The sequence below is a fragment of the Artemia franciscana genome, chromosome 18 (assembly GCF_032884065.1).
Source record: "Artemia franciscana chromosome 18, ASM3288406v1, whole genome shotgun sequence".
Lineage (NCBI taxonomy): Eukaryota > Metazoa > Arthropoda > Branchiopoda > Anostraca > Artemiidae > Artemia > Artemia franciscana.
Window position 1 is genome coordinate 19,357,048 of NC_088880.1, and position 24,948 is coordinate 19,381,995.

Consider the following 24,948-nt stretch of genomic DNA (forward strand, 5'->3'; position numbering starts at 1 on the left):
TTTCTTTCTGCATCTATGTCAATTTTTTTTTTTTTTTTTTTTTTTTTTTTTTTTTTTTTTTTTTTTTTTTTTTTTTTTTTTTACGAATCCATGCAAGTTTCATTCGATAGTTTGTATCAGTTAAAAAATTAACCCATCCCTTAGGTATTTTTTGTTTTCTTCTCATTTAACTAACGACCGCCACAAAATACTGTCAAGTTCCAGAAAAAAGTACTAATCAATACTGAAAGCTGAAACTGAAGAATTTCCTGATGATTTATTCACCTTTAGGCAGGAAAGAGGACTAAAAAATTACATTTCCAGCAAAAAGTATTAAGTGGAAACACCGCCACCCTTTGAGCACGGCGGGTTTCCTCCGTGGCTCTACAGCACAGCAGCTTTATAGCAATAGGACTATAATATATTTTGTCGATCTGAATTGTTCAATTGGCAAAATGATTAATATCATAGAATAAAAAAAAAACAGAAAAAAGCTGAGAATGAAGATACATTGCTGATCCTAAGTATGCCTTACTGGTCCCATGGTATATACACATATGTTCCATAATAATTTGGCCTAAGAATGTTCGCATGGCATTGAACAGTAGCATCCGGTTCAACCTTCAAATGAGCGAATGTAAATTAAAAAAGTCAAGATGTGCGCTAAATTTGACGTTCAAAGAGGAGTGGTGTTGATTATTTCATAACCTTGGCAAATCTTTCGAAATAATATAAAATTAAGCAAAACCGTACGCGTCACGTTTTTGGCAGCCGTTCTTATTAGTTTATTGAAGCGGAATGTCACTGCAAGTTGATTGCACCAAATTTTAGTATGCCTCTGAAATATTATCAATTTCTGTCTAAAAAATATCGAAAAGTTTAAAGTTTGCTAACGGTCTGCCTTAAACGTTAAGTCGTTACATAAAAAAGGTAGTTGAAACATTTGAGAACCGGCGTGCTACCATGAAAGTTTGGTTAGTAACTAAGTTGCCCCTGGAGAGGAAGGGGATCAAACCTGGCTTCTGTCTCCTCACCTTCTGGAAAGCCGAAAGCATAAAAGTTTCTCCTTTTTTTACCTCCCTCTCCCATTTTTTTCGCAAACCAACAGTTCGTGGTAACGGACTATAAGTAAGGAGTGACTTGGCTCAATAGTAACCAAAACTCTTAAAAAGGGAATTTTGATATCAATATGTACACCAAAGATCAATTTATATGCTGATTCCAAATATATAAAATTCATGAAGTCTAGTGTTACCCATCAAAAATTACAAACCCGAGAAATTATTTCCAGTATTTGAAATAGGAAGGGAAACACCCCCTAAGATTCAAGAAATCTTGATGAAAATCACACCATCAGGTTCAGCGTACCTGAGAACCCTACTTTAGAAGTTTGAAGCTCCTGTGGAATTTAGCTGTTTTTACCAGAAGACTGATCACAAATGTGGGTCTATTAATTTTTTTCCCCAGGGGTAATCGTATTGAAATAAAGGTTCTAGAAAATCGGGAAAAGGTGCGTTTCGAACGGAAATTGAAAGTTTTAGCGCCCTTTTTAAGTGACAAGAAAGATTGGAGAGCAGCTGCCCCCCCCCCTCCCACACCCATTTATTTCACAAAGTTATCTTATCTAAACTTCGAGACAAGCCATTTTGTCCAGTATAGTTGAAAAGATCAAATAATTATATCTTTAGTGGTATGACCCACCACAGTCCGTGGTCTCTAAAAAAAGGAATTTTGATATCAATATGTACACCAAACAATAATTACATATCAACATGTAAATCTCCTCAGATGCATGTAAGTTATGAAATCTGCCCATTGTTTACGTATAGTATTTGTTATTGGGAAGCATACAGACATTTTTCACCGGGGAGATTTTGTGCTCATGGTGGATTTTCATTGGAAAAATCTTTCTTGTGGAGAGAAATTTAGGGGAGGGGGGAATTGTCTAGGGAAAACTTTACACTGGTGAGATTTGACAGAATTCCTACACGAAGTTCCTTTTAATTGCTCTTTGCCAACACAATTTTGCACGTGTAAACACTCCGGAGGACATATCTGGGGGATATTTCTCGCGTCTTTTGATTTCCCAAAAAAAAAAATCGAGGAACGAGACATCTCCAGAGTGATCGAGAAACCGATTATAATGAAAGTATGCTAAGGTAGTTTTTTAGGCTCAATCGTCCGCAAGAAATTTTACGGGGAGGGGGACTTTTTGCGAGGATGGAACTGTCTAGAAGGAATTTGACGGGAGAGGGGGGGTACTTTACTTTGGATAAAATTTTCACGGAGGAGTTTCTCATGAGGGTCTATTTCATAGAGGGTGAGCCAGATTTACCTGCATTATTCGAAAAGCGAACAGAAATTAAACTGAAAAAACAATTTTTTTTTTTTAACTGAAAGTAAGAAGCTAAATTAAAACTCAAAATAGACTGAAATTATTCTGTCAAACAATTCGTGGTAACGAACTGTAGTAAGAAGCGACCCGGCTCAATAGTAACCGAAACTCTAAAAAATGGAATTTTGATGCCAATAGAATCGAAAGAATCGAATTTTGTGCTGATTTTAAATATATAAGTTTCATCAAGATCAGTTATACATATACCCATCAAAAGTCACGCCTAAGAAAATTTGCCCATTTTAGAAATTAGGGGGAAACAGCCCCTAAACATCATACAATCTTAACGAAAATCATACCATCAGATCCAGCGTATCAGAGAACCTAAATGTACCAGTTTCAAGCTCCTATCTACAAAAATGTGGAATTTCGCATTTTTTGCCAGAAGACAGATCACGGATGCGTGTTTATTTGTTTGTTTTTTTGTTTTTGTTTTTTCCCAGGGGTGATCGTATCGACTGAGTGGTCCTAGAATGTTGCGGGAGGGCTTATTCTAACGTAAATTAAAAGCTCTAGTGCCCCTTTTCAGTGACCAAAAAAATTGGAGGGCACCTAGGCCCCCTCCCACGCTCATTCTTTCCCAAAAGTCACCGGATCAAAATTCTGAGATAGCCATTTTATTCACCATAGTCGAAAAGTCTAATAACTATGTCTTTAGGGACGACTTACTCCCCCGCAGTCCCCTTGGGAGGGGCTGCAAGTTACAAAATTTGACCTGTGTTTACATATAACGAAAAGAGAAATCACCAATGCAACAGCACAAACACATTAAAAAAAAGAAAAAAAAGGGAGACAGAAGGAGAAAAGGAAGACTGTTTTCCTAAATTAGTAATTAATATCGACCAGCACTTGAATGAGGCCTTGACCCTACTCATCCATACTATCACATAGGTCAAACAGCATAGCCATACACAATCAACCATAAAGAATAATCCATGGACAGGCAGTCATGTCGTTAATAATCTAAGCTTTCAAACAGTTCGAGGTAACGAACGACGTAGTAAGGAGCGACCCGGCTCTATAGTAACCGAAACTTTAAAAAATGGAATTGTGATACCGATAGTTACATAAAAAAATCCTATTTTAATGCTGATTTTAAATATATAACTTTCATCAAGATTAGTCTTACCTAGCAAAAGTTACGAGCCTGAGAAAATTTACCTCATTTTAGAAAATAGGGGAAAACACCCCCTGATTGTCTTACAATCTTAACGAAAATCACACCATCATATTCAGCGTATCAGAGAACCTTATTTTTGAAGTTTCAAGCTCCTATCTACAAAAATGTGGAATTTCGCATTTTTTGCCAGAAGACAAATCACGGATGCGTGTTTATTTATTTATTTATTTTTTTTTGATTGTTTTTTTCCCCAGGGGTGATCGTATCGACCCAGTGGTCCTAGAATGTCGCGAGAGGGCTCATTCTAACGTAAATTAAAAGTTCTAGTGCCCTTTTTAAGTTACCAAAAAAACTGGAGGATACCTAGGCCCCCTCCCACGCTCATTTATTCCTCAGTGTCACCGGATCAAAATTCTGAGATAGGCATTTTGTTCACCATAGTAAAAAAACCTAATAACTATGTCTTTGGGGACGACTTACTCCCCCGCAGTCCCCGTGGGAGGGGTTACAAGTTACAAACTTTGACATGTGTTTACATATAGCAATGGTTACTGTGAAGTGTACGGATGTTTTCAGGGGGATTTTTTTTTGGTTTGGGAGGGAGAGTTGAGGTGGGGGGGGGTACGTGGGAGGATCTTTCCATGGAAAAACTTCTCATAGGGGAAGAGACTTTCAATGAAGAGGGCGCAGGATTCTTTAGCATTATTAAAAAAAAAACAATGAAAAAATAAATATGATAAGTTTTTTTTCTACTGAAAGTGAGGAGAAGCATTAAAACTTAAAACGAGCAGAAATTATTGCGGTTATGAAGGGTTTACCTCCTCATAATACCTCACTCTTTACGCTAAAGTATTTTTAGTAATTGCAACTATTTATTCTACGGTATTTGTGATTCAAGGTTCATTCTTAAGGAATTGGGACAAAATTTAAGGGTTAGTGTAAAGAGCGAGGTATTGGCGAGGGGTCAACTCCCTCATATACGTAATAAAACCATACGAATATAAAAGTTCGTTACGTAAGTTACTTCGTAAATTATGTACATTTTTACTAATGAAAATGTTCGTAAAAAAATTAAAAGTTCTAGTTGCCTTTTTAAGTAATAAAAAAATTGGAGGACTAGGCTTCCTCCCTCTCTCCTTTTTTCTCAAAATCTTCTGATTAAAACTAAGAGAAAGCCATTTAGCCAAAAAGAAAATTAATACGCAAATTTCGTTTTAATTATTTATGTGTGGAGAGCCAAGATCAAACATGCATTAATGAAAGTAAATAATATAATTAATGAAGTAAATGAAAGTACGGAGCGACATTAAAACTTAAAACGAACAGAAATTACTCCGTATATGAAAGGGGCTTTTCCTCATCAACGCCCACTTTACGCTAAAGTTTTTTTACTGTTTTAAGAAGGAGAGTGAAGAGAAAGAGTCAAACTTTAGCGTAAAAAGCGATGCGTTGAGGAGGAAAAGCCCCTTTCATATACGGAGTAGTTTCTGTTTGTTTTAAGGTTTAATGTCGCTCCTTACTTTCATTTAGAAAATTTATTTTTTTATTTAATTTAGTGTAAAAAGTGAGGTATCGACGAGGGTTGAACCGCCTCATATACGCAGTAAAAACATACAAATATAGAAGTTCGTTACGTAAGTTAATTCGTAAGTTACGTATATTTTTTACCAATGAAAACATTTGTAAAAATGAAAAGTTTTAGATGCTTTTTGTAAGTAATCAAAAACTTGTAGGGTAACTAGGCCTCCTCCCTCGCGCCTTTTTCTCAAAATCTTCCAATTAATTGCAATTAATGAATATGCAAATTTCGTTTTAATTATTTATGTGCGGAGAGCCAAGATCAAAACATGCATTAATTCAAAAACACCCAGAAATTAAATAAAAAAACAAGTTTTAAAAAAAATAAAAGTAAGGAGCAACATTAAAACTTAAAATGACCAGAAATTATTCCGTATATGAAAGTATATCCGTATATTTCCTCCTTTACGCCCCGCTCTTTACGCTTAAGTTTCTTACTGTTTTAAAAATAGAGTTAAGAGAAAGAGTCAAACTTTAGCGTAAAGAGCGAGGCGTTGAGGAGGAAAAGCCCCTTTCATATATGGAGTAATTTCTGGTCATTTTAAGTTTTAATGTTGCTCCTTACTTTCATTTAAAAAAAAACTTGTTTTTTTATTTAATATATAAAGGGTTACTCTCTCTGAATACCTTGCTGCTTACGCAAAAGTTTGATTGTTCGTCCCGTTTTTTCAAGAACGACTACTTAAACACAGGGGCCGTTTAATTAGAATAGGAAGCCTTTTTTAAAAGCGTTAACGGTTTTAGCCTAAAGAGCAAAATATTGAGGAGGGGGTATCCTTTTATATATGGAATAATTCCTGTTCCTTTGATTTTTGACGTTGCTCCCTACTTTCAGTTTAAGAAAAAAAGAACCTTCTCGTTATTCAATGGTAAAAGAGGACTGAACACACTTCTGATTAACGGTTAAAAGTTATAAAGCTAATCGACCCTTGTCATTTTGATATTGTGATAAATTTCTATTTTAAATTTTTTTTTTTTAATACAAATTTTAGAAGTGCACTCAAGACTGGAAACAGAGGTCAATTAGCCTTTCCTAAATATGAAAGCAGTGCCACCCCTCAAAGTCCCCCTTTTCGCTAAATATTAACTTTTTTATCCCAATGCTCCGAGAATGAATGTCTTCATTTAGGTGTATTTACTTCACGTGGATATTTTTTCAGATCATTTGTTTTAAAGACAAAATTAAACCTAATAATTAACAACCGGTCATAATTATTATATTGTAATTACTTTAAACTGGGAAAATGAATCATCTTGAGTTTTGGAGAAGGTTTCGAGGTACAAAAAACTTACAGTTCCAAAATATACGAGTGTCACTGTAGAATTTTGAAAACTTGCTCCCTTACTGAAAACCGAAAGATAGCCGTCTTTCAGGAATCACGTATATCAGGTGCCGCGTGCCAAGCATGACGAAAGTATGCCATGTTTAGCTGAACTCCGCCAGCGTTGCGGGGACTCCCACGTGTAGTGGAATTGTGCGGGACACGAAGGGGTTCGAGATGTGAAGCAAGCGGCGGAAAGCGGCTGACCCCTTGCTTGAACACGGAAAGCGGCTGACCCCTTGCTTGAACGATTTTTTTTTCTGCAACAGAAAAAATTTTTTTCTTAAAATGTTTTTAATCAGCGTCAGTTGATCTGTATTGAAAAGACTGTGTCGACTTGATTAATCAAATTAGGCGGAACAAGTAAAAACAGAAAATACAGAAGAACACAGAAAAGAAATTTATATCTTAGAGGATAAAATAGTTACTTCGTTTCACGGGTGATGTGCCTACGAATAAAAAAATATCGTTTAGTGGACCAATGGATTAAGGATTTCCAAAGATATCAAAGCAACGTGTTTTAGACTTTCAAACTTAGTCAGTTCTTTTTAATAATAAGAAAATGTTGTTCTTCCGAAAATTCTAAAAAAAATATTTTTACTCTGTTGCAGAGTAAAAATTTAAAGCACTTTATTGGATATCTCAGTGTAGAAAAATAGTATTTCAAGATATTTTTATATAATTTGAATTTGAATTATATGGTACTTTGTAAATTTTCATTCTTTACGCAAATCCGAAGTGTGGGTGAGCAGTATTGAAATTACAGACTAACTTCAGAAACTTGCGCCATAGCTTGAAGTTCCTTTATTTTAGGCATAAAGAACATAATTTTTGGAGTTTGTTACGGTTTATTGACTCTTAATTTTTCAACTATTTTGTAGACTACTATTTTGTAGATAAACTACTATTTTGTAGATAGGAGCTTGCTATCTCTACAGTAGGGTTCTAAGATATTCTTTACCCGATGATGTGATTTTGTTAGGATCGCTTGAGTTTTTGAAAACTGCATCCATGATCATTCTCCTTAAAAAAACTACTATTTTGTAGATAGGAGCTTGCAATCTCTAGAGTAGTGTTCTAAGATATTCTGTACCCGACGATGTGATTTTATTAGGATCGCTTGACTTTTTGATTGTTACTCGTTTTTCGAAAATTAGGCAAATTTTCTCGAGGTCCTAGTTTTTGATGAATAATACTAAACTTAATCAATTTCACGTATTTGAAATCACCATAAAAAACTTATTTCTTATGTTTTTTTTTATTATTGAGGTCACTATTGGACTGAATCCCTTTTTACTTAAAGTTCGTTACCGCAAACTCTTTTATCATAATTGTTACTGTCGCAAATCGATTAAAAACCTTTTCGTTCTAACAGAAAAATGCTCTGAATCCCGAAAATCTGTGGTTTTGTCTGTATATCCGACAGAAAAAAAGTTTCGTCTTTTCTCCTTTAAGATATTTTTTGACCAGAATCTGCATCGTTTTAAAATTAAAACCTGGTTATAGAAATAAAAATTCTTTGTAGAAAGGGGCCTTGAAATTAATCTGAAAAGATATAATTCCGAAATGATATAGTATTGCCTCTGATAACGAGTTGTCAAAGAGTTAAAAAATAAAAACTGGGGTTGCAGACATTTAACCCTAAATACAACGAGGGCACAACAATGTTTGGCTCTTGTGTGCCATAGTATTTATGACACTTGTTATCTGCCAAGTGACATATATCGATCGCAAAGTCTGTCGGTCTGTCTGTCCCGGTTTCGCTACTTTAGGCATTTCCAGATAAGCTTGGACAATGAAATTTGGCAGGTGTATCAGATTAAATTAGAAATAGTCGTTCCCCTATTCTAATATGTGGGGAGAGTGGGGGGGACGGCTAAATCAGAAAAATTAGAAAAAAGAAGATATTTTTAAATTACGAACGGGTGATCAGATCTGAATGAAATTTTAATGTTTGGAAGTATATCGTGTCTGAAAGCTCAGGTGACATTGGGGGGAGTTGGGGTGGGGAAACCTAAAATCTTGGAAAACGCTTAGAGTGGAGGGATGGGGATGAAACTTGGTGGGGAAAAATAATCACAAGTCCTAGATACGTGATTCATATAACCAGAACATATCCGTTCTCTTTGTCGGAGTTGGGGGGGGGAGGGTTAATTCTGAAAAATAGAGAAAAAATGAGGCGTTTTTAATTTATGAAGGAGTGATCGGATCTTATTGAAATTTGATGTTCCAAAGGATATCGTGTCTCAGAGCTCATATTTTAAATCCCGATCGGATCTGGTGACATTGGGGGGAGTTGGGGGGTAAAACCTAAAATTTGGAAAGCGCTTAGAGCAGAGGAATCAGGATGAAACTTGGCGGGGAAAATAATCACAAGTCATAGATACGTGTTTGACATAACTGGAACGCATCCGCTCTCTTTGGGGAATGGGAGGTGAGCGTTAATCCTGAAAATTTTGAAAAAATGAGGTATTTATAAATTACCAGGGAGTGATTAGATCTTAATTAAATTTGATGTTTGAAAGGATATCGTGTCTCAGAGCTCTTATTTTAAATCCCGACCGGATTTGGTGACATTGCGGGGAGTTGGGGGACTTTGGAAACGATTAGAGTGGAAGGATCGAGATGAAACTTGGTGGGAGAAATAAGCACAAGTCCAAGATACGTGATTGACATAACCGGAATGGATCCGCTCTCTTTGGGGGAGTTAGGGGGAAGGATTAATTCTAAAAAATAAAAAAATGAGGTATTTTTATCTTACGAAGAAGTGATAGGATCATAATGAAATTTCATATTTAGAAGGACCTCGTTACTTAGATCTATTATTTTAAATCCCGACCGGATCCATTGTCATTGGAGGGGGGGGGGACTGGAAATCTTGGAAACGCTTAAAGCGGAGAGATCAGGATGAAACTTGGTGGGAAGAATAAGCACAATTAGTCAAAATTTCGATGAACAGTAGTTTTGTTGAACGATGAACAGTACTTCTATTTAGTAATATTTTCACTACATAATTTTTGGGTAGACGAAAAGAGCATAATTCTTCATATGAATAGAACTTATGCGTGACTTTTGATTTTTATCGTGGGTGATGCCATCGCGGCCTCTACAATTGGGTTCTCTGATGTCGACATACACTATACTATATGTTTAAACACATTGAAACATTCCATTTAAATGGAAATGAGAAATATTACCATTTAAAATCATTGAAAATACAACTCCTGATAGTCACTTGCTAACACTCCCCTCCTTTCCCAATAAATTTTTCCCGTCTCGCCTTTTCCACCTATGTGCAAACAGTTTGAAAATGCATCACTTAACTTCTTTGGGGAGGGGAGGTTCTCCAACACTAACCCCCTTTTTTTGGAAATCGAGAAATTATTTCAGTTTCGTAGCTTTCTAACTTTCATATTTAATTCTAAATTTTATTTATTTTAATGATGTTTTTCGTATTTCTAGGGGTTGAGTTATATAGCAGGGTAAGACAAATTTAGCAGGGTTTGATTGGTAGCATTAAACTTAATTAGTTTTATATTAATAATATATAATAATTTCAACATTTTGTTAAAATAATCAATGTAATTTTATATGTAAATTTTTATATGGAATCAGCCCGAAAAGCTGATTTCTTATACATTAATTGTTACCAATTTTCTTTTTGTTGGAGTTCGGTTACTCTTGACCCGAGTTGTTACCGGTAAACTATGTAAAAATTAAAAACAACCGAAATGCAGATCGTAACAACAAGTTAAAAGTTTATTATTTATTAACTCATAGTAAAAATGAAAAGATATCGCCTGGTAAAAAAAAATTGCTAAAAATTTGTTTTGTTTTTTCGGTATAGGATGATAAACTTCACAAAGGGTATTGGTTTAATTCTTTCGCTCCTGAAAAAGAAAGAATAAAAATAATAAATATTTTCGTAAAGGGTGAAGCCTACGCTCTAGGGATCTTGAACCTGTTTAATTTAATGGTATAATCATGATAGAAATTGGAGGCATTTTTTTGGTATGTTTCTCCCACCTTCGAAATTTACTCTAACATTTCTATGCTAGAAATCGTTGATATATAACTCTAAAGATGTTTACATATTTGGATTCATATGTTCAAATTATTTTCAGTATTAGTTGAAAATTTTATTTATTTCTCTACTATGATTCCAAATATTTTCAAAAGGGTCTAAACTCAACTCGTTTTATTTAGGTCTAACCGATAATTATAGATAACTATTTTTAAAGAAAAGTCACATTTATGAAAAAATACGATGTATTTTATAAAGTGTGATGTTAACCAAACCTAAACTGTTTAATAGTCTTCTTTTATCAATTTCAGGTGAATTTTGTAATTGGACAGTTGTTTGCATTGTTATTTGCTGCTATTTACAGGACGGCATTTCACCCATCAAAGGCATCCGCAACTAAAAGACACTGTGCTGCTCTTGTTGGTGGAGTAACACTTTTGTATTTTTGTTTTGGAAGGTATATACATATACTTTATTAATATCAAATAATCAATACATGCATCTCTTTTAACATCCCCACAAAAGACTCCATGGCCTATGTACGTAGGGGAAACCCTTACAATCATATCTATTAAGATTTATAATGCAAGAGAAGGAAAATAAACACAGAGAAGGAACAAAATAACAAAAAAAAGCAGATAATGCAAATAGATGTATCAAACCTCTTTTTATTAATTATTTACACTTTATTGAACTGGCAAATGTATATTACTATTTTATATATATATATATATATATATATATATATATATATATATATATATATATATATATATATATATATATATATATATATATATATATATATATATATATAGTCCGTATACTATACAATGAAGGCCTGTTGTGTAGTTGTGTAGACCCCACATATAGTATTACTAATGGCTATGGTAATTGCTGCTACCCAGAGGAGGACGGAAGGCTATTGAGCTTATTGTGGTACTAAAACCTGCAAATGTGAATTTTTAGGGTCAAATTTTCAAGTTTTTGTAAGAGGTCCTTCCGATTAGTGTAGGGAGAACATTTAACATCTAATAACGAAATAGGTCTGAACATTTTAATGTGATGCTAAGGAGAATTGCTCCCTTACTATTTCGGAAATATTTCTGTCACTGAACATTACATTTACATGATAGTATTAAATAGCAGGGAGTCCCAAAACCTACTACATGCTTCTATAGGGTTAAAATATGACCTCACGGCTGTAGTTCTAACAACCAATAAAGCTTCACAGATACGAGTTCCATGAAGTTTTACACTAACTCAGGGTTGTAACAATTTCGAAAAACAAGAGGGAAGTTGACCGTGAAGTTATCTATGAATAAAAATAGCACAAGATAGGAAATACTGCTGACGGAACTAAAGAGAGAATTTGTTGACGCACTATTGCATATCTGAAGCTAATTGAAGAGACTTTTTATGAAGAAGAGAAATTGGTTTTAATAGGGATGGGAAAGTACTCATCCAAACAATAGAACAGTAAATTATGCATCTAGGAAAAGTATTTCTTAGCTTATGTATCATACTTAAGCTTCTTGACACTTATAATTGGAGAAGGTTAATATGGAACTTTTAACCTTCTTAAAATGAAAGATTCTCATCAACAAGGACTCCTTATTTAACAAACTTATTTTGTGATCTAGAAATGATACCTTTAGAACTTGAAATAATATTCAAAGCAGGAAATTGCAAGGCAATTCTGAAAAAAAAAAGACTTTAAAACAGTTAGAGCGAGACAATTTGCTTCAAACCACTCATAAGCTCTGTCCATCAGTAATTGTAGCTCTATTAACAAATTATTGTGATCCCGCTCCGCACAAACAGGCGTACTATCATCAGAAAATACAAATAAATAAATTTTTTGTTCAGTATATATATATATATATATATATATATATATATATATATATATATATATATATATATATATATATATATAAATATATATATATGTATATATATATGTATATATATATGTATATATATATATATATATATATATATATATATATATATATATATATATATATATATATATATATATTTAATTAGGATCCTGGAACTCATCTAGTTAACATATATTGCAACAAATAGACCTTGGAGCATCTCTTATAGCCCATTTGAAGTCATTGACATATACAATGTAAAGGAAAGGACCAAGGATAGACCCTTGTGGAATTCCAAAGTCTACTTTGGCCTTAATATCAGACACTTGATCAAAAGAAATAAACCGGCCATGAAGATAAGATTGCAGTCCTTCTTATGCTTCTCCCCGAAGACCAAAATGCGAAAAATCTGTAAAAAGAATATCATGGGACAAATCGTCACAACTTTTCTCACATCCAGAAAAAGTTGTAGCTGGCACCCTCGAAGTCTAAAGCATTGCTCACAAAATTGAGAAGGCCAATACAAGCCTGTTCAGTAGAATGCTTTAGACGAAACCCAAACTGGTGCTCATGAAAAATGTCTTCGCTGCAAAGAGATCTGCTAAACCAGAATGGAATAGTTCTTCAAAAATCTGAACATACAGAAAGAAAGGAAATAGCCCGATAATTTGAAAGATCATTTTTGCTACCATCTTCGTGGATGACGATGACACGCATGGACTTCAGTGCCTGAGGGAAAACTCGACGTTCAAACGACCCATTAATTAATTTTGTTAGCGGAGTCACGCCAGAAGAATAGACTTGACTGCTCGAGTGGGTACTAAATCAGGTCCTAATTTAATCATGGAGATTATGTGAGGGCTCCTGAAAATGATATCTTTAAATTAGAAACAATTCGTGAAACCTCTGTCTCAGTTACTTGTTCAAGCACAACAGATTTGTGGCAAGAAGGACTTGAACATCTAGTAAAACTACTGTTAGATCTTGATTCAGATACAGAATTAGCTCTCAAACGACCAATTTAAGTAAAATACGATGTAAATTCCAGCTTTGTTTATTTTTTATTAGCAATATCCTTTCCGTCTAGCTTGAGCTTCATTGGTAATGATGGAGCCGAATGGCCAGGCTTAACAACAGAATTTATAATCATCCATGTTATTTAGTGAGGACATCAAAGCTTTTGATGTTCTTCAACATCAGTTGTAACATTAGTTGCTTTAATGTTCTCATTGAAGTAACTTAATAGCTTCTTATCCCTACTTGGATCAGTAGCGACAATCGTATTTATTATTATTGATGGTGGTTTTAATTGTTTTTAGTTGAGTGTTTTTTCTTTTTATCTTGTGCTGAAGACTCCTAGTTTAGATACAGGCGAAAAATCCACGTTATTTTAATCTTTCATATTTTTTCTCTCTACTAACCGAAGTCTCGTTTGAGTTTTTTTTTTAGTTTTATGTCTTTGTTTAAAAATATTTAGCTTTAAATCCGGTTATTAGGAAATTTGAATAAAAATTATTTTGAATTCATTTCTATAAAGTTGTTTTAAAAGTGTATCCCAACAAAATACGATTTTAAATTTCGTCCGTTTCTACGAGTTCAAAAATATTTGGGTACCTTGTATGACTTGGCGATCAAAACTACCAAGCTGTCGGAAAATTTGAAGCTCAAATGTTTTTACTTTTACGGAGAAGTAATTATTTGGGGCATAAGTTGCGTCAAAGCTTATTTAAGATGAATCTCTGTTATTTAATTCATTCTTATAAACTCCTGTTTGGACAAAAATTTTATTTTCATATTGAGATCATAATTGCATTCAACACGTTCCATATCCATCTCTTAGACGATTTAACTGTTTTGGAGTAGATTAAATGCAACCAACAACCATTTTCAAGCCGAGATAGATACAAATAATGGGGAACATGTTGTTAGTTCCATGAAAGTTTCTATTTGTATCTACATAATTTAGCTTTTAATGCTCAATTTGAATATGCCAGAGAAATTTGTCCATCATCCAATGTCTTTGCACACAAGTTTCTTAGACTTTTTTTTTTCTTTTTTCATGCCTCGGGTTTTCTGGATTTTTCATCAACAGTAGAATTAACTGTTTGTAAATTTTCTAATGTAGTTTATATGTTGAAGTCAAATATTTGATCACATTTTTGTACCATTTAATTTTTTTTTTAATATTTTTTTTCAGATCATTTAAAGAGATTTAATTAATGGATTGCTAAGAGTAAATATAGATTTGTAGTGCTTGGTAATTTAAGCAGAGGAAGTACCACATTTAATAAATGGTTCTTGTGAGCATGAGTGCCACCAGGGAGGGGCTAAGGGGGCCAATGCCTCTTCCACTGGTAAAAAGGAGGTCAATATAAGACATCATTTTGAGACCCATGACCCTATGTGTATGTACTTCTTTGTCCTTAGACCTATTTAAAATAATTTAGTTTTCTTTAATACATATCAAAGCATGTATTGTATATTTATTTATGCTACCAATCCTATTCATTGGAAAGTTGCCTCCTTCCACCTCTGGTAAGTATCCTTGCTGAAGTGCTTAATTATAGAGAAATTGTTTAGATTTTGGGTGTGAGCTACTGTGTGGATATTTTTATATCCCTAATTACTTCAGATACTCTGGGTCAAAAGGTCTTATCTGTTAAATACGCATTTTACAAAGGACCAAGACAAATATTTTTCTCAGTTTACTAAACTAGTAACAATGAAATTGTCTAGGAAATCTACTCAGTTAAAAGACTTGGCAGATACAGAAATGTCGTTTACATGGTATATCTCATACAGTTATCAAGATACTGTGCTTTTGATAGCGTCGGTCAGTAAGGCAAAGCTTATTTACCCTGTTTTAGTAAAAATAGCAGTTACCGCTTTTTTATTGTGAGTATCCGACATAGGTACTCTCCCAGGCCTAACTGTTACTTAGGATATTGTTATTTAGAAAAAAATTAGAAAGTGTTTCCGTAGAATCGGGGTTATTTCGACCAGGTCCCTAGAGGTTTTTTGGGAAAGAGTAAACTAGGATGAAAGAGCTAAAGTTACGCTGTAAAAATATGGAAGGGATTTGTTATATACTTGTAATTTACTCTAAGTTCTCTTTAAGGGTAAAAGGTTAAGAAAGACTTCCTCTGTAAAGGAATCAGAATTGGCTTTTGTGACTTATTTGGTTTCTTTTATAAGGCATGCATATCTGGTGATGTTTTTGACTGGTGTGAGTTACTTCATCACAGTATTTTTTCCCGCAAAATATGTGCCACAAATTATCTTACCGTTGTCGCTTGTCTATATGGGATGTGTTCATATTCGCCGACAGCTGATGTCTCAGACGGGTTTCTCCTTAGATGTTTCTGGTAAGTTTTTTTTCTTCAAAATCTTCCTGGATAAAAATATTCAAAAATGGAAGCAATTAGAACAAATTTTAATTAACTTACAGATAAATTAAACTGATCAGCGGAATTATTATTTGTCAAAATTATTTACTGCTTAACAAACAATCTGAAGTAATATAATAAAAATAGTATAAAAAAAATCAAAGGAGTGTTTTAATTTTAGTTACATTGACTTATTTTTCTGGTTATTCTCCATCAATAAATACTTTTGTACAGATTTACTTGATGAAACATAACATAAATGTGAGAGCAGATATAAACTATCCCAATCAAAATGCATATTAATGTATAAGGATATTAGTATAAGTAAGAGATTTTGCTATAACCAATGGTTGCAACTATGGGTGCAACCTAGTAAAGAGCGGACTGCAAACCACGGCCCGTAGTAAACCGGTGCTAGGCGTACCCCCCCCCCACGATAATTTTCGTTACGGAAAATCACCCTTTAAAAATTCCTCTTGGGGAAATCCCCTCCTGTTTTAAATTCCCCTCGCACGTAAAATTGGGCACCCAAAAAGACGGTATTACAAATGAAAATGATGAAGAAGAGAAGTAATTTTAGAATATTTTACCTACAGAAAGGGGGTGAAAGTTACAGAAGGGGGTGTTTGAGACTAAGATTAGGGCGGAAATGGGATAAGGAGCAGAAGTTGGAGTGTTTGATAAGGGTGTTATATTAGAAAGATTACAACTAAAGTATAATAGAAGGATGCTAAGTTTAAGTGGGAGGTTTAATAACTTAGTTATTAAAGGTGATTTGGGAATTTTGTTGTTAAGAAGTAAGAGGCTAGTAAAAACTGGTGAAGTATTAGGCAAGAGGGCTATGTAAGGAAAAGCATAGGTTAGTTAGGGAAGCATTGGTGGAGTCTCTGATAGACGGGAGCAGATCTTCGTGGATGGGGTGGATTAAGACAATTTTAGATTCGTGTGGAACATCGGGTGAAAGGTCTAAAATTATTGATAGAGGGTTCTGAGACGCTATCTTGATAAGTCAATATTTTTCAGTTGACAATACTGCACCTTTACATAAAGTAGAATATAACTCAGTTAGGTCTTGAAAAGTTACATCTCTTGGGTATGATGTCACGCGTGATTGAATCTTTTTTTTTATACTCCCTGAAACATTCCTTAAGCAGTGTTCGGACTCGCCTATAAATTCCAATAAATTCCTATATTTTAATGCACTCCTATAAAATGCCTATATTTTGGCTAAAATCCTATCATTCCTATATTTTCGGCTGAAGAGCACTAAGAACATTACTCATGATTTGCAATTTTCTGTTTTTTTGGTGTAGATTGATAATTAATTACAATTGTTGAGCTTTTTGAACTTAACTAATGCTTTGTGTTGGGCTTAGTAAGCTGCTTCTGCCTGGGCTATGCTGTTGTGTTGACTTAGTAGCCTATGTTTTGTTTTTTGTCATGTCGGGCCTGTCCGAAATGAGCGAAGATCAGTATATAGGCTAGCAGTCTCTGCTTAATGAGACTGGAGTTCTTGCGACTTATGTGTTTCCTGGCTGAACGCTGGCTGCCTGATGTGAATACGGCCCAGTTATTCAAATGGGCTATTCTAAGATAGTTGCTAATTGAGGGGAGTATAAAAGACGTGCACTGGGTAGGCTATATGCTACATTCTGTGATCAATCTGTCCTTTATCTATCTGGTCTTTATCCCCTTCTAAAGAAAAATGATGTTAATCAGATTCGGACTTTTTATTTCAGATTATGTAAATTTTTACTTTATCTCCCCCCTTGGTATAGCAATGGTAAGATAATTCGTAAGTTTGATGTCCCTGATATAAGTGCAAAGTTGGCCCTCCTGCATGGAAGATTGTCGAAATCAGCTTTTTATCGTTTATCGCCTCATCATCCTTTGGTCCGTCTGTTCGGTTAATCTCATTGTAGCATAGTGTTTTTATGGCACTTGGTATTAACCAAGTGACATATAGCAATCGCAAATTCTGTCGGTGTGTTTGTCTGTCGGTCCTGGTTTTACTACTTTAGGCACTTCCAGGCAAGCTAGGACGATGAAACTTGGCAAGCGTATCAGGAACTCGACCAGATCAAATTAGAAATAGTAATTTTCCCGATTTGACCATCTGGGGAGGAGTGGGGGTCCGTTAATTCAGAAGAAATAGAAAAATTAAGTATTTTAAACTTACGAATGGCTGATCAGATCTTAATGAAATTTGATGTTTGGAAGGACATCGTGTCTCAGAGCTGTTATTTTAAATCCCGACCGGATCTGGTGACATTGGGGGGAGTTTGGAGGGGGAAACCTAAAATCTTGGAAAACACTTAGAGTGGAGGGATTGGCCAGAAACTTGGTGTGAAAAATGAGAAAAAGACCTAGATACATGATTAACATAACCAGAACGGATCCGCTCTCTTTGGGGTAGTTGGGAGGGGGGGGGGTTGATTCTGAAAAATTAGAAAAAATGAGGTATTTTTAACTTACGAACGGGTGATCGGATCTCAATGAAATTTGATATTTAGAAGGATATCGTGTCTCAAAGCTCTTATTTTAAATCCCGACTGGATCTGGTGACATTGGAGGGGGGAGTTTGGGGTGACCTAAAATCATGGAAAACGCTTAGATTGGAGGGATTGGGCTGAAACTTGGTGGGAAAAATAAGCACAAGTCCTAGATACATGATTGACATAACCAGAACGGATCCACTCTCTTTGGGGTAGTTTGGGGGGTTGATTCTGAAAAATTAGAAAAAATGAGGTATTTTTAACTTGCGAACGGGTGATCGGATCTCAATGAAATTTCATTTTTAGAAGGATATCGTGTCTTAAAGCTCTTATTTTAAATACCTACCGGATCTGGTGACATTGGGGGGAACTTGGGGAGACCTAAAATCATGGAAAACGCTTAGATTGGAGGGATCGGGATGAAGCTTGGTAATTTATGTGACCATGCATCCCACGCCATCTACCACAGATCTGATCCAGAGGATTTCCGAATCCTATATTTGGCCTATATTTGGGCCCGGGAAATCCTATAAAAATAGGACAGAGCCTATAATTTGAAACGAACCAACCTGTCCGAACCCTGCTTAAGATGTCTTCGTAAACTGGTTTTCTGAATATACATTTTAAATTAAACCAGAAAAAAGACAGTTGGTTATTATCAAAAATTGACAAGTGAATGATATTTTTTGATTTTATATAGGAAAGTCTTTCATGAGGAATTTTTTTTTCTTTAAAACTCCTCAAAGATGCAGGGGATAATGTATCCCTTTGACTTTTTGTATTACAAAATTGCGTTTTCTTTTTCATTTAGTTTTTGTAGGGAAAGATTAAAAGAAGTACGAAGTAGCGCATTGATTTTTCTCCCACTTTAACAAAACTTGTTCTAACTTCTTTAGTTTCATCGCCTAAATTAAACAAATTTGTTTTGATGCTTTTGAGGTTTTTTGTGGATGTTTTTAAAACCTAAAAACGAGGATAAAATCATTAAAAATGCGATGGAAGAGTCTTTCCGACGGAAGTAAAGAATGAAGCTGAAGCGAAAAACGAACACAAATAGTTGTTTCGTAGTTTATGTAACATGAAAAACTGACTGACTTAAACTTACTTGCGGCATTTCACTATATTTATAGAATTCTGTGAAACTAGCACCTTACTGAGAACTTGCTTGAGTTTTTTTTTTTTTTTTTTTTTTGTTTTTTCATCTGCATCTGGCTTGGGGACTTCTGGTCTTAAACCTATTTTTGTGTGTGTCAGGTCTTGTGTTTTCAGTAAGCAGAATTTTCTAGTAATACTGAATTTTACAAATATTTCACTAATTTCTACCAGCTTACATATATTTTTAAGGAAAAACAGAAAAGCAATCATTTTTGTTGGTTTTAAGTTTCAACTACGCTCCTCATTTTCATAGAAAAGTTATATTCAAGAAATCGACTTTATTATAAATTAACGTTGGTGTCTGAAATAACAACAATAATTTATCTGTAACCCACTTTAGAATATGTATAGATAGTGAAGTAACACAAAAAAAGAAAAAAAAGCACATGTACATATATACATATAATCAGTATAAAGGTGAAAAACCCATCAATACCACGTGATTTTAACGTTACATTCTTAGCACAACGAATAACACGGCTAACAGAAACGAGTAGCACATGGCCTTGCAAGATCCTCCAAGGTAATACATACAAACAAACGCTAGCAAACTGAGAGTGAAAAAGATAATTCATAATATAAAAAAATGTTATAATATTTAGTTCAATAGGCATTACAGATACTAACGGCTGGAGAAGGCGAATCAAATTTCGCGATATTAATCATTGTTTCTACTGACTAGAAGTCTTGAGAAATTCAGGTTCATGGTGCCTATCTTTACGAAGATTACGCTTAACTTCCAACTTCGTTTTTTTAGTTGTTGTCGAGCTGGTGGCCCTTTAGAAGGGCCACTCAAATTTCTAGGCCTGAGCCACAATGTTGCTTGATTTTTGCAGTTTGTAAAACTGACTCGGGTTTCAAACTTATCTTATAGTTTTAAGGTTAAAACGACAGAGCGGGACAGCCACATCTTCACTTTTTTTTCAAGTAGGGTGCAATCTGGTTGCAATACACCGTGTTAGGCGCTTCCCACCCCCAGGATAATTCCGTCTCGTGGGAATCCCCCCGGACAATTCCCCGTAACATTCTGTCCATTACTTTCTCAAAGAGAAAGTAAGACAAATAAAACGCATTCTGTTATTAGAATCTAGGCAAATTTCTACAAGAAATTCATCCCCATTGAAGATTCTCCCCGTGGAAGTCCACCCTCCCCCCCACCCCGCAAAAAACTCCCCCATGAAAAATGTCTGCATGTTTCCTAATAACAAATACTACATGTAAACAAAGGACAAATTGTAAAAGTCACTGCCATTTCCCTAGGGAATGTAGAGGGGAAATCATCCCCAGTGACACTTTTATTGGATCTCACCTTTCAATTATACCTACCTCAGACTTTCAATCGGATGTTTTTTGGGGAGAAAAGGAGCACAGGGAAAAGGGCTAGTTTCTCTCCAAACTGTTTGGTCCCTTGAAAGGGCACTAAAACTTGTAACGTTGTTACAAGTTGAAAGGGAATTTGACTAATTTGAAACCCATCACGGAGACTGTAATAAAGTACATAAAACAGGCGTTTAAAAACAGTTCGTCCAAGTTTTAAAATACTTGCTAAATAAAGTAAGGCCTGAAATTGTAACTATGTATTTAAGCAGTTTAAAACTTGTGTTTGAGTCGAGGTTCTTTGACCACTATCGTGGTAATTGTAGTACTCTATAAATAGATTAAATTGTCTTAAAAATGAAGATGGGCGTCACATTTGTCAGCAACTTGTGAAATTCAGTAAGGGAGTTAATATTTATGACTTTGAAGTTCAGCAGAATCGGGTCCACATTGTCTTGTTTTGTGAACCAAAAATTATTTTTATATCCCATTTCCAACTTTTGTTTGAATCTTAAATTGAATTTGGTTGACATGAAGCTGGAAAACCACAAATTCACAAAGTCCTTTGGGATAGAACAAAAATGATTCATTCTCTTTGAAAAGTAAATGTTTAACTGTCTTAGTGGCTTCGGAAGAAGCACCTTATAACCTAAAGTGCTTAATTTTTGCCCTAAACATTTTGTTTAGTCTGGCATTGGCTTCGTAATAATGAACGTCGGGCTCACAATAGCATACGCTTCAATATGGGTTGGTTGAATTTTTTTTTTTTTTTTAGGGTTAGGTAGATTTGGGTGTCAATCAAGATTTTTGAGTGCATAATCAAGATATTCGTATGTTTCTTTTCCACTATTTTGGAATATATTACCTTGCACTTTTTATTGTTATTTCAAGGTATGGCGCATGACCGAAGGCCTGTGTGGTCCGACACTTCTAATGGGACGTTTTCAATTTCAGAACTTGGGTTTTTGAATCCTGGCGTCATTGAAGAATGAAGCCATTAAGTTTTATCAATTCACCAAGTGTGAACTGATCTAAATTTTGAAGTCGATGAAATAAGTTGTGTTTTCAAACATAGTTTGCATGGTACAGTTAATGTGACTTTAGTTAATGCTTAATTAATTCTCAAATTCTTTAGAACTCTCAAATGAATTATGCTGTAAAAAAGTCTTTAGAAATAGATTTTTACATCTGACAATTTGAGAAACTGGAAACTTTTACCTAAGGTAATCTATCCATAGGTAAAAGAACTTTACAATCCTTATTTTGTTCGCTTGAGGTGTCATTAAGAAATGGGGAATTCTGGGGACTCTATTTTATCGTTAGATTAACATCAGTTACTTATTTTTTAGCATTTAAGGTGTCTGCATTGGGGTTTGGCGTTAGTGTAAATTGACAAAATGTATGACAAATTTAACTTAGCAAAGTTGCGAGTAAGTATGAAATGATAGTGAATTTTTGACATGAAATTATTATAATAACATAGAAGAAGCCCCCCTCCCTCCACCTTTTGCTTTAAGAAACAAAAGGTACCATGAGGAAATAAACTATGAAGTTGATAAGTGCTTAACGCTTTCCCTTAACTTTTTCTGTTTGTACATTGGGGCAAATATCCAAAAAAATCAGACTTCTGTGATCAAAAATTTCTTCACCTTATTTTATTCTCTTTTGGGCAAGTTTTAAGTTCGTGTTTCAAAACGTTAATTGGTATTTCAGTATTAAACATTTACGTGCGTTTATATTTTAGCTCCAGTGATGGTGGCTGTTCAAAAAGTTACTAGTATTGCTTTTGCTTGGAAAGACGGCTCCGAAAAAGATCAGGATAAATTAACCCCCCTCCAGAAACTACAAGCTGTCAGGTAATTATCAGTTTAAATTAACTATTAGCTAAGTCCAAAAACCTCGCGTCATATTGGAGAAAGAAAATAGACAACCCTGCTCTAGAATATATAAAAGTTTTATCGCAAAGGTTTTCTAAATAATAAATAAAATAATATATGTCTAAATAATATATATAAAATAATATATTAATATATAATAAATATATATTTATTATATTAATATATAAATTAATATATAATATATAAATTATATTAATTTATATATTAATATATAAATTAATATATAATATAATATTATATTAATTATATTAATATATATAAAATAATATATATATATATAATATATAAAATAATATATGTCTAAATAATAAAGGTTTTCAAAATAAGTTTTTTCAAATAAAAGCTTAAATAATAGTGTCATACTGTTCTATTAAGCATATAGTTGATGGAGTTGAGGATATTTTCTTTATAGTGAATTGTTTTCCTTTTTGATCATTAACCCTAAGGATTTGGTGGTTTTCTACCCTTTACTAAGCCTGACGTTCACTTGCTATAATCCCTAATTGTGATTTAAACAGAACATTCATTTTTAGTGAGCATAAACTGATAAAGTCATCCTTAACTATTCTTATTACTGATCTAAAGATAGAAAGAGAACTACCAGTTAGCCAAGTAGAGAGAGACCTATTTCAAAATAATATGCTATGATCAATCATGTGCTTTGAAAAAATGTAATAATGAGACAACTGCTTACTTTTTCACTGCCATAATCAAAATGTTCATCATAATCTTCAAATTGACTAGAACTATTGTTCCATCCTTTGTCAATACGTACAGTAAGTTCATTTTTGACTTGGTGAAAAAGAAAACAGTCTAAATTAAAATGAATGTTATGAAAGGATTAATCTAAAGAGAAGGGAAAAATTTAATCTTTCATTCAAATTATGTATAGTGAACGTTTGACTTTTTTATCCAGATGTAGTTTATTGCTCAATAGCAAATAACGAGGCATGGATACGTCGACCAATGAAATTCATTATCGTTTGAATAACCTATACAAGAAAGTACTAAAACCTTATTGTAAGATAAAAAGATTTTTTTTTTTTCTTGATTGGATTTGAAATTGAAGGCTAGGAATCATCTGTTATGAAAGCTAGTAAAATTGATATGGTTGGAAAATATGATCACTGGGATACCAAGGGAAAGAATAATGTGTTAATTGCAATGGAGCAGTACTGATTCCGTTTTCCTTGGGGAAGTAAGAGGAATCTGTCCAAGTTTTGAGAGTAAACTTCTTAGAAATCTTGTAATGCTAGAGTTATGTAAAACATAAAAATACCTCATAGTGTAGAAACTTGAATGAACATTCTTGTATTTCTTCCATATTTTTACTAGATAATTCTTGAAAAATTAAATAAAAATCCCTAGTTTATCTGCACTATCTCAGGAACGGTCTCGGTTATCAAGTTGAGACTTTAAGAGAGTGCTGCGAGGAGGGAGTGCAAATGAGAGTCGATTAATGGCTTGGGGGAGAAAATACAGCTGAACTGAAAGGCACTTTGAGCATGTAGGCTATCAAAAATATTATATCTGCAATACCCCAGGAACTGCATGAAGTTGAAACTTTCAGACAGTTTAAGAGAAGAAGGGGAGGAGTTCAAATTTTGTGTCTGGAGAAGGTTTAACTTGATTTCGTCTCTGTCCAACCTAAGTGTGTTTACAGTACGAACTACTGTTGTACTTACCTACGAATGTATCCACGGTTAAGTAGCGAGCTAAATCGAAAAACACTGTGTGTTGCCTGGTTATGAAAAAAGCTTATCTGTAATATCTTAGGAGTGGTTTTGAAAATAGAGTTGAGATTTTCACTGAGTACTTGGAGGGGCGGGAAATTCAGATTGTGTCTTATGGAAATGATTTTTTTTATAAATGAGCCTTATACTATTCTGCACTAACCTTGGGGTTTTTAGCTCAAATTCTTTCTAAATGAATACATTCGATGTCATGTCTTGCGTAGATGTTATTATTTCTCATATTTATGTCTTTTTTTAGGAAAATCCCGTCAATGCTCGAATACTTTAGTTACATTCTTCATTTTCAAGCCTGTATGACCGGACCAACTGTGCTTTATAAGGACTATATCGATTACATTTATGGGACCAATTATAGGAAACATATTAAATCTGAGGTACTAGAACTGTTAATCAGTGTTTTAGATCACATAGATATTAACATTTATACCATTTTTCTCATAACTTTTTTCTTTCCCTCTTCCTTTTCTTCTCTTTTCTCTGTATTCTCTTATTCTGTCTCTCCTTTTCTCTTTTCTCTCACCTCTCTCCCCCTCACTCTCTTTCTCTCGTTTTCCCTCTCTACCTCTTCTTTCTCTCACTCACTCACTCTCCCGTTATTGCTTCTTATTTATGCTTTCCTAATCTTTATAAGCTAAGAAT

The 24,948-nt window shown here is 34.1% G+C and overlaps 1 protein-coding gene across 1 annotated transcript in view; it reads left to right on the forward strand.

The window, feature by feature from the left end:
* Nucleotides 1-24,948, forward strand: part of LOC136038721 (lysophospholipid acyltransferase 6-like) — a gene marked incomplete in the record, with an annotated part of 51,237 nt that overhangs the window by 13,423 nt on the left and 12,866 nt on the right. The window contains 4 exon segments of the mRNA XM_065722057.1: nucleotides 10,730-10,875; nucleotides 15,500-15,669; nucleotides 22,402-22,513; nucleotides 24,548-24,683. Of these exon segments, the coding sequence (XP_065578129.1) occupies nucleotides 10,730-10,875; nucleotides 15,500-15,669; nucleotides 22,402-22,513; nucleotides 24,548-24,683 (564 nt within the window).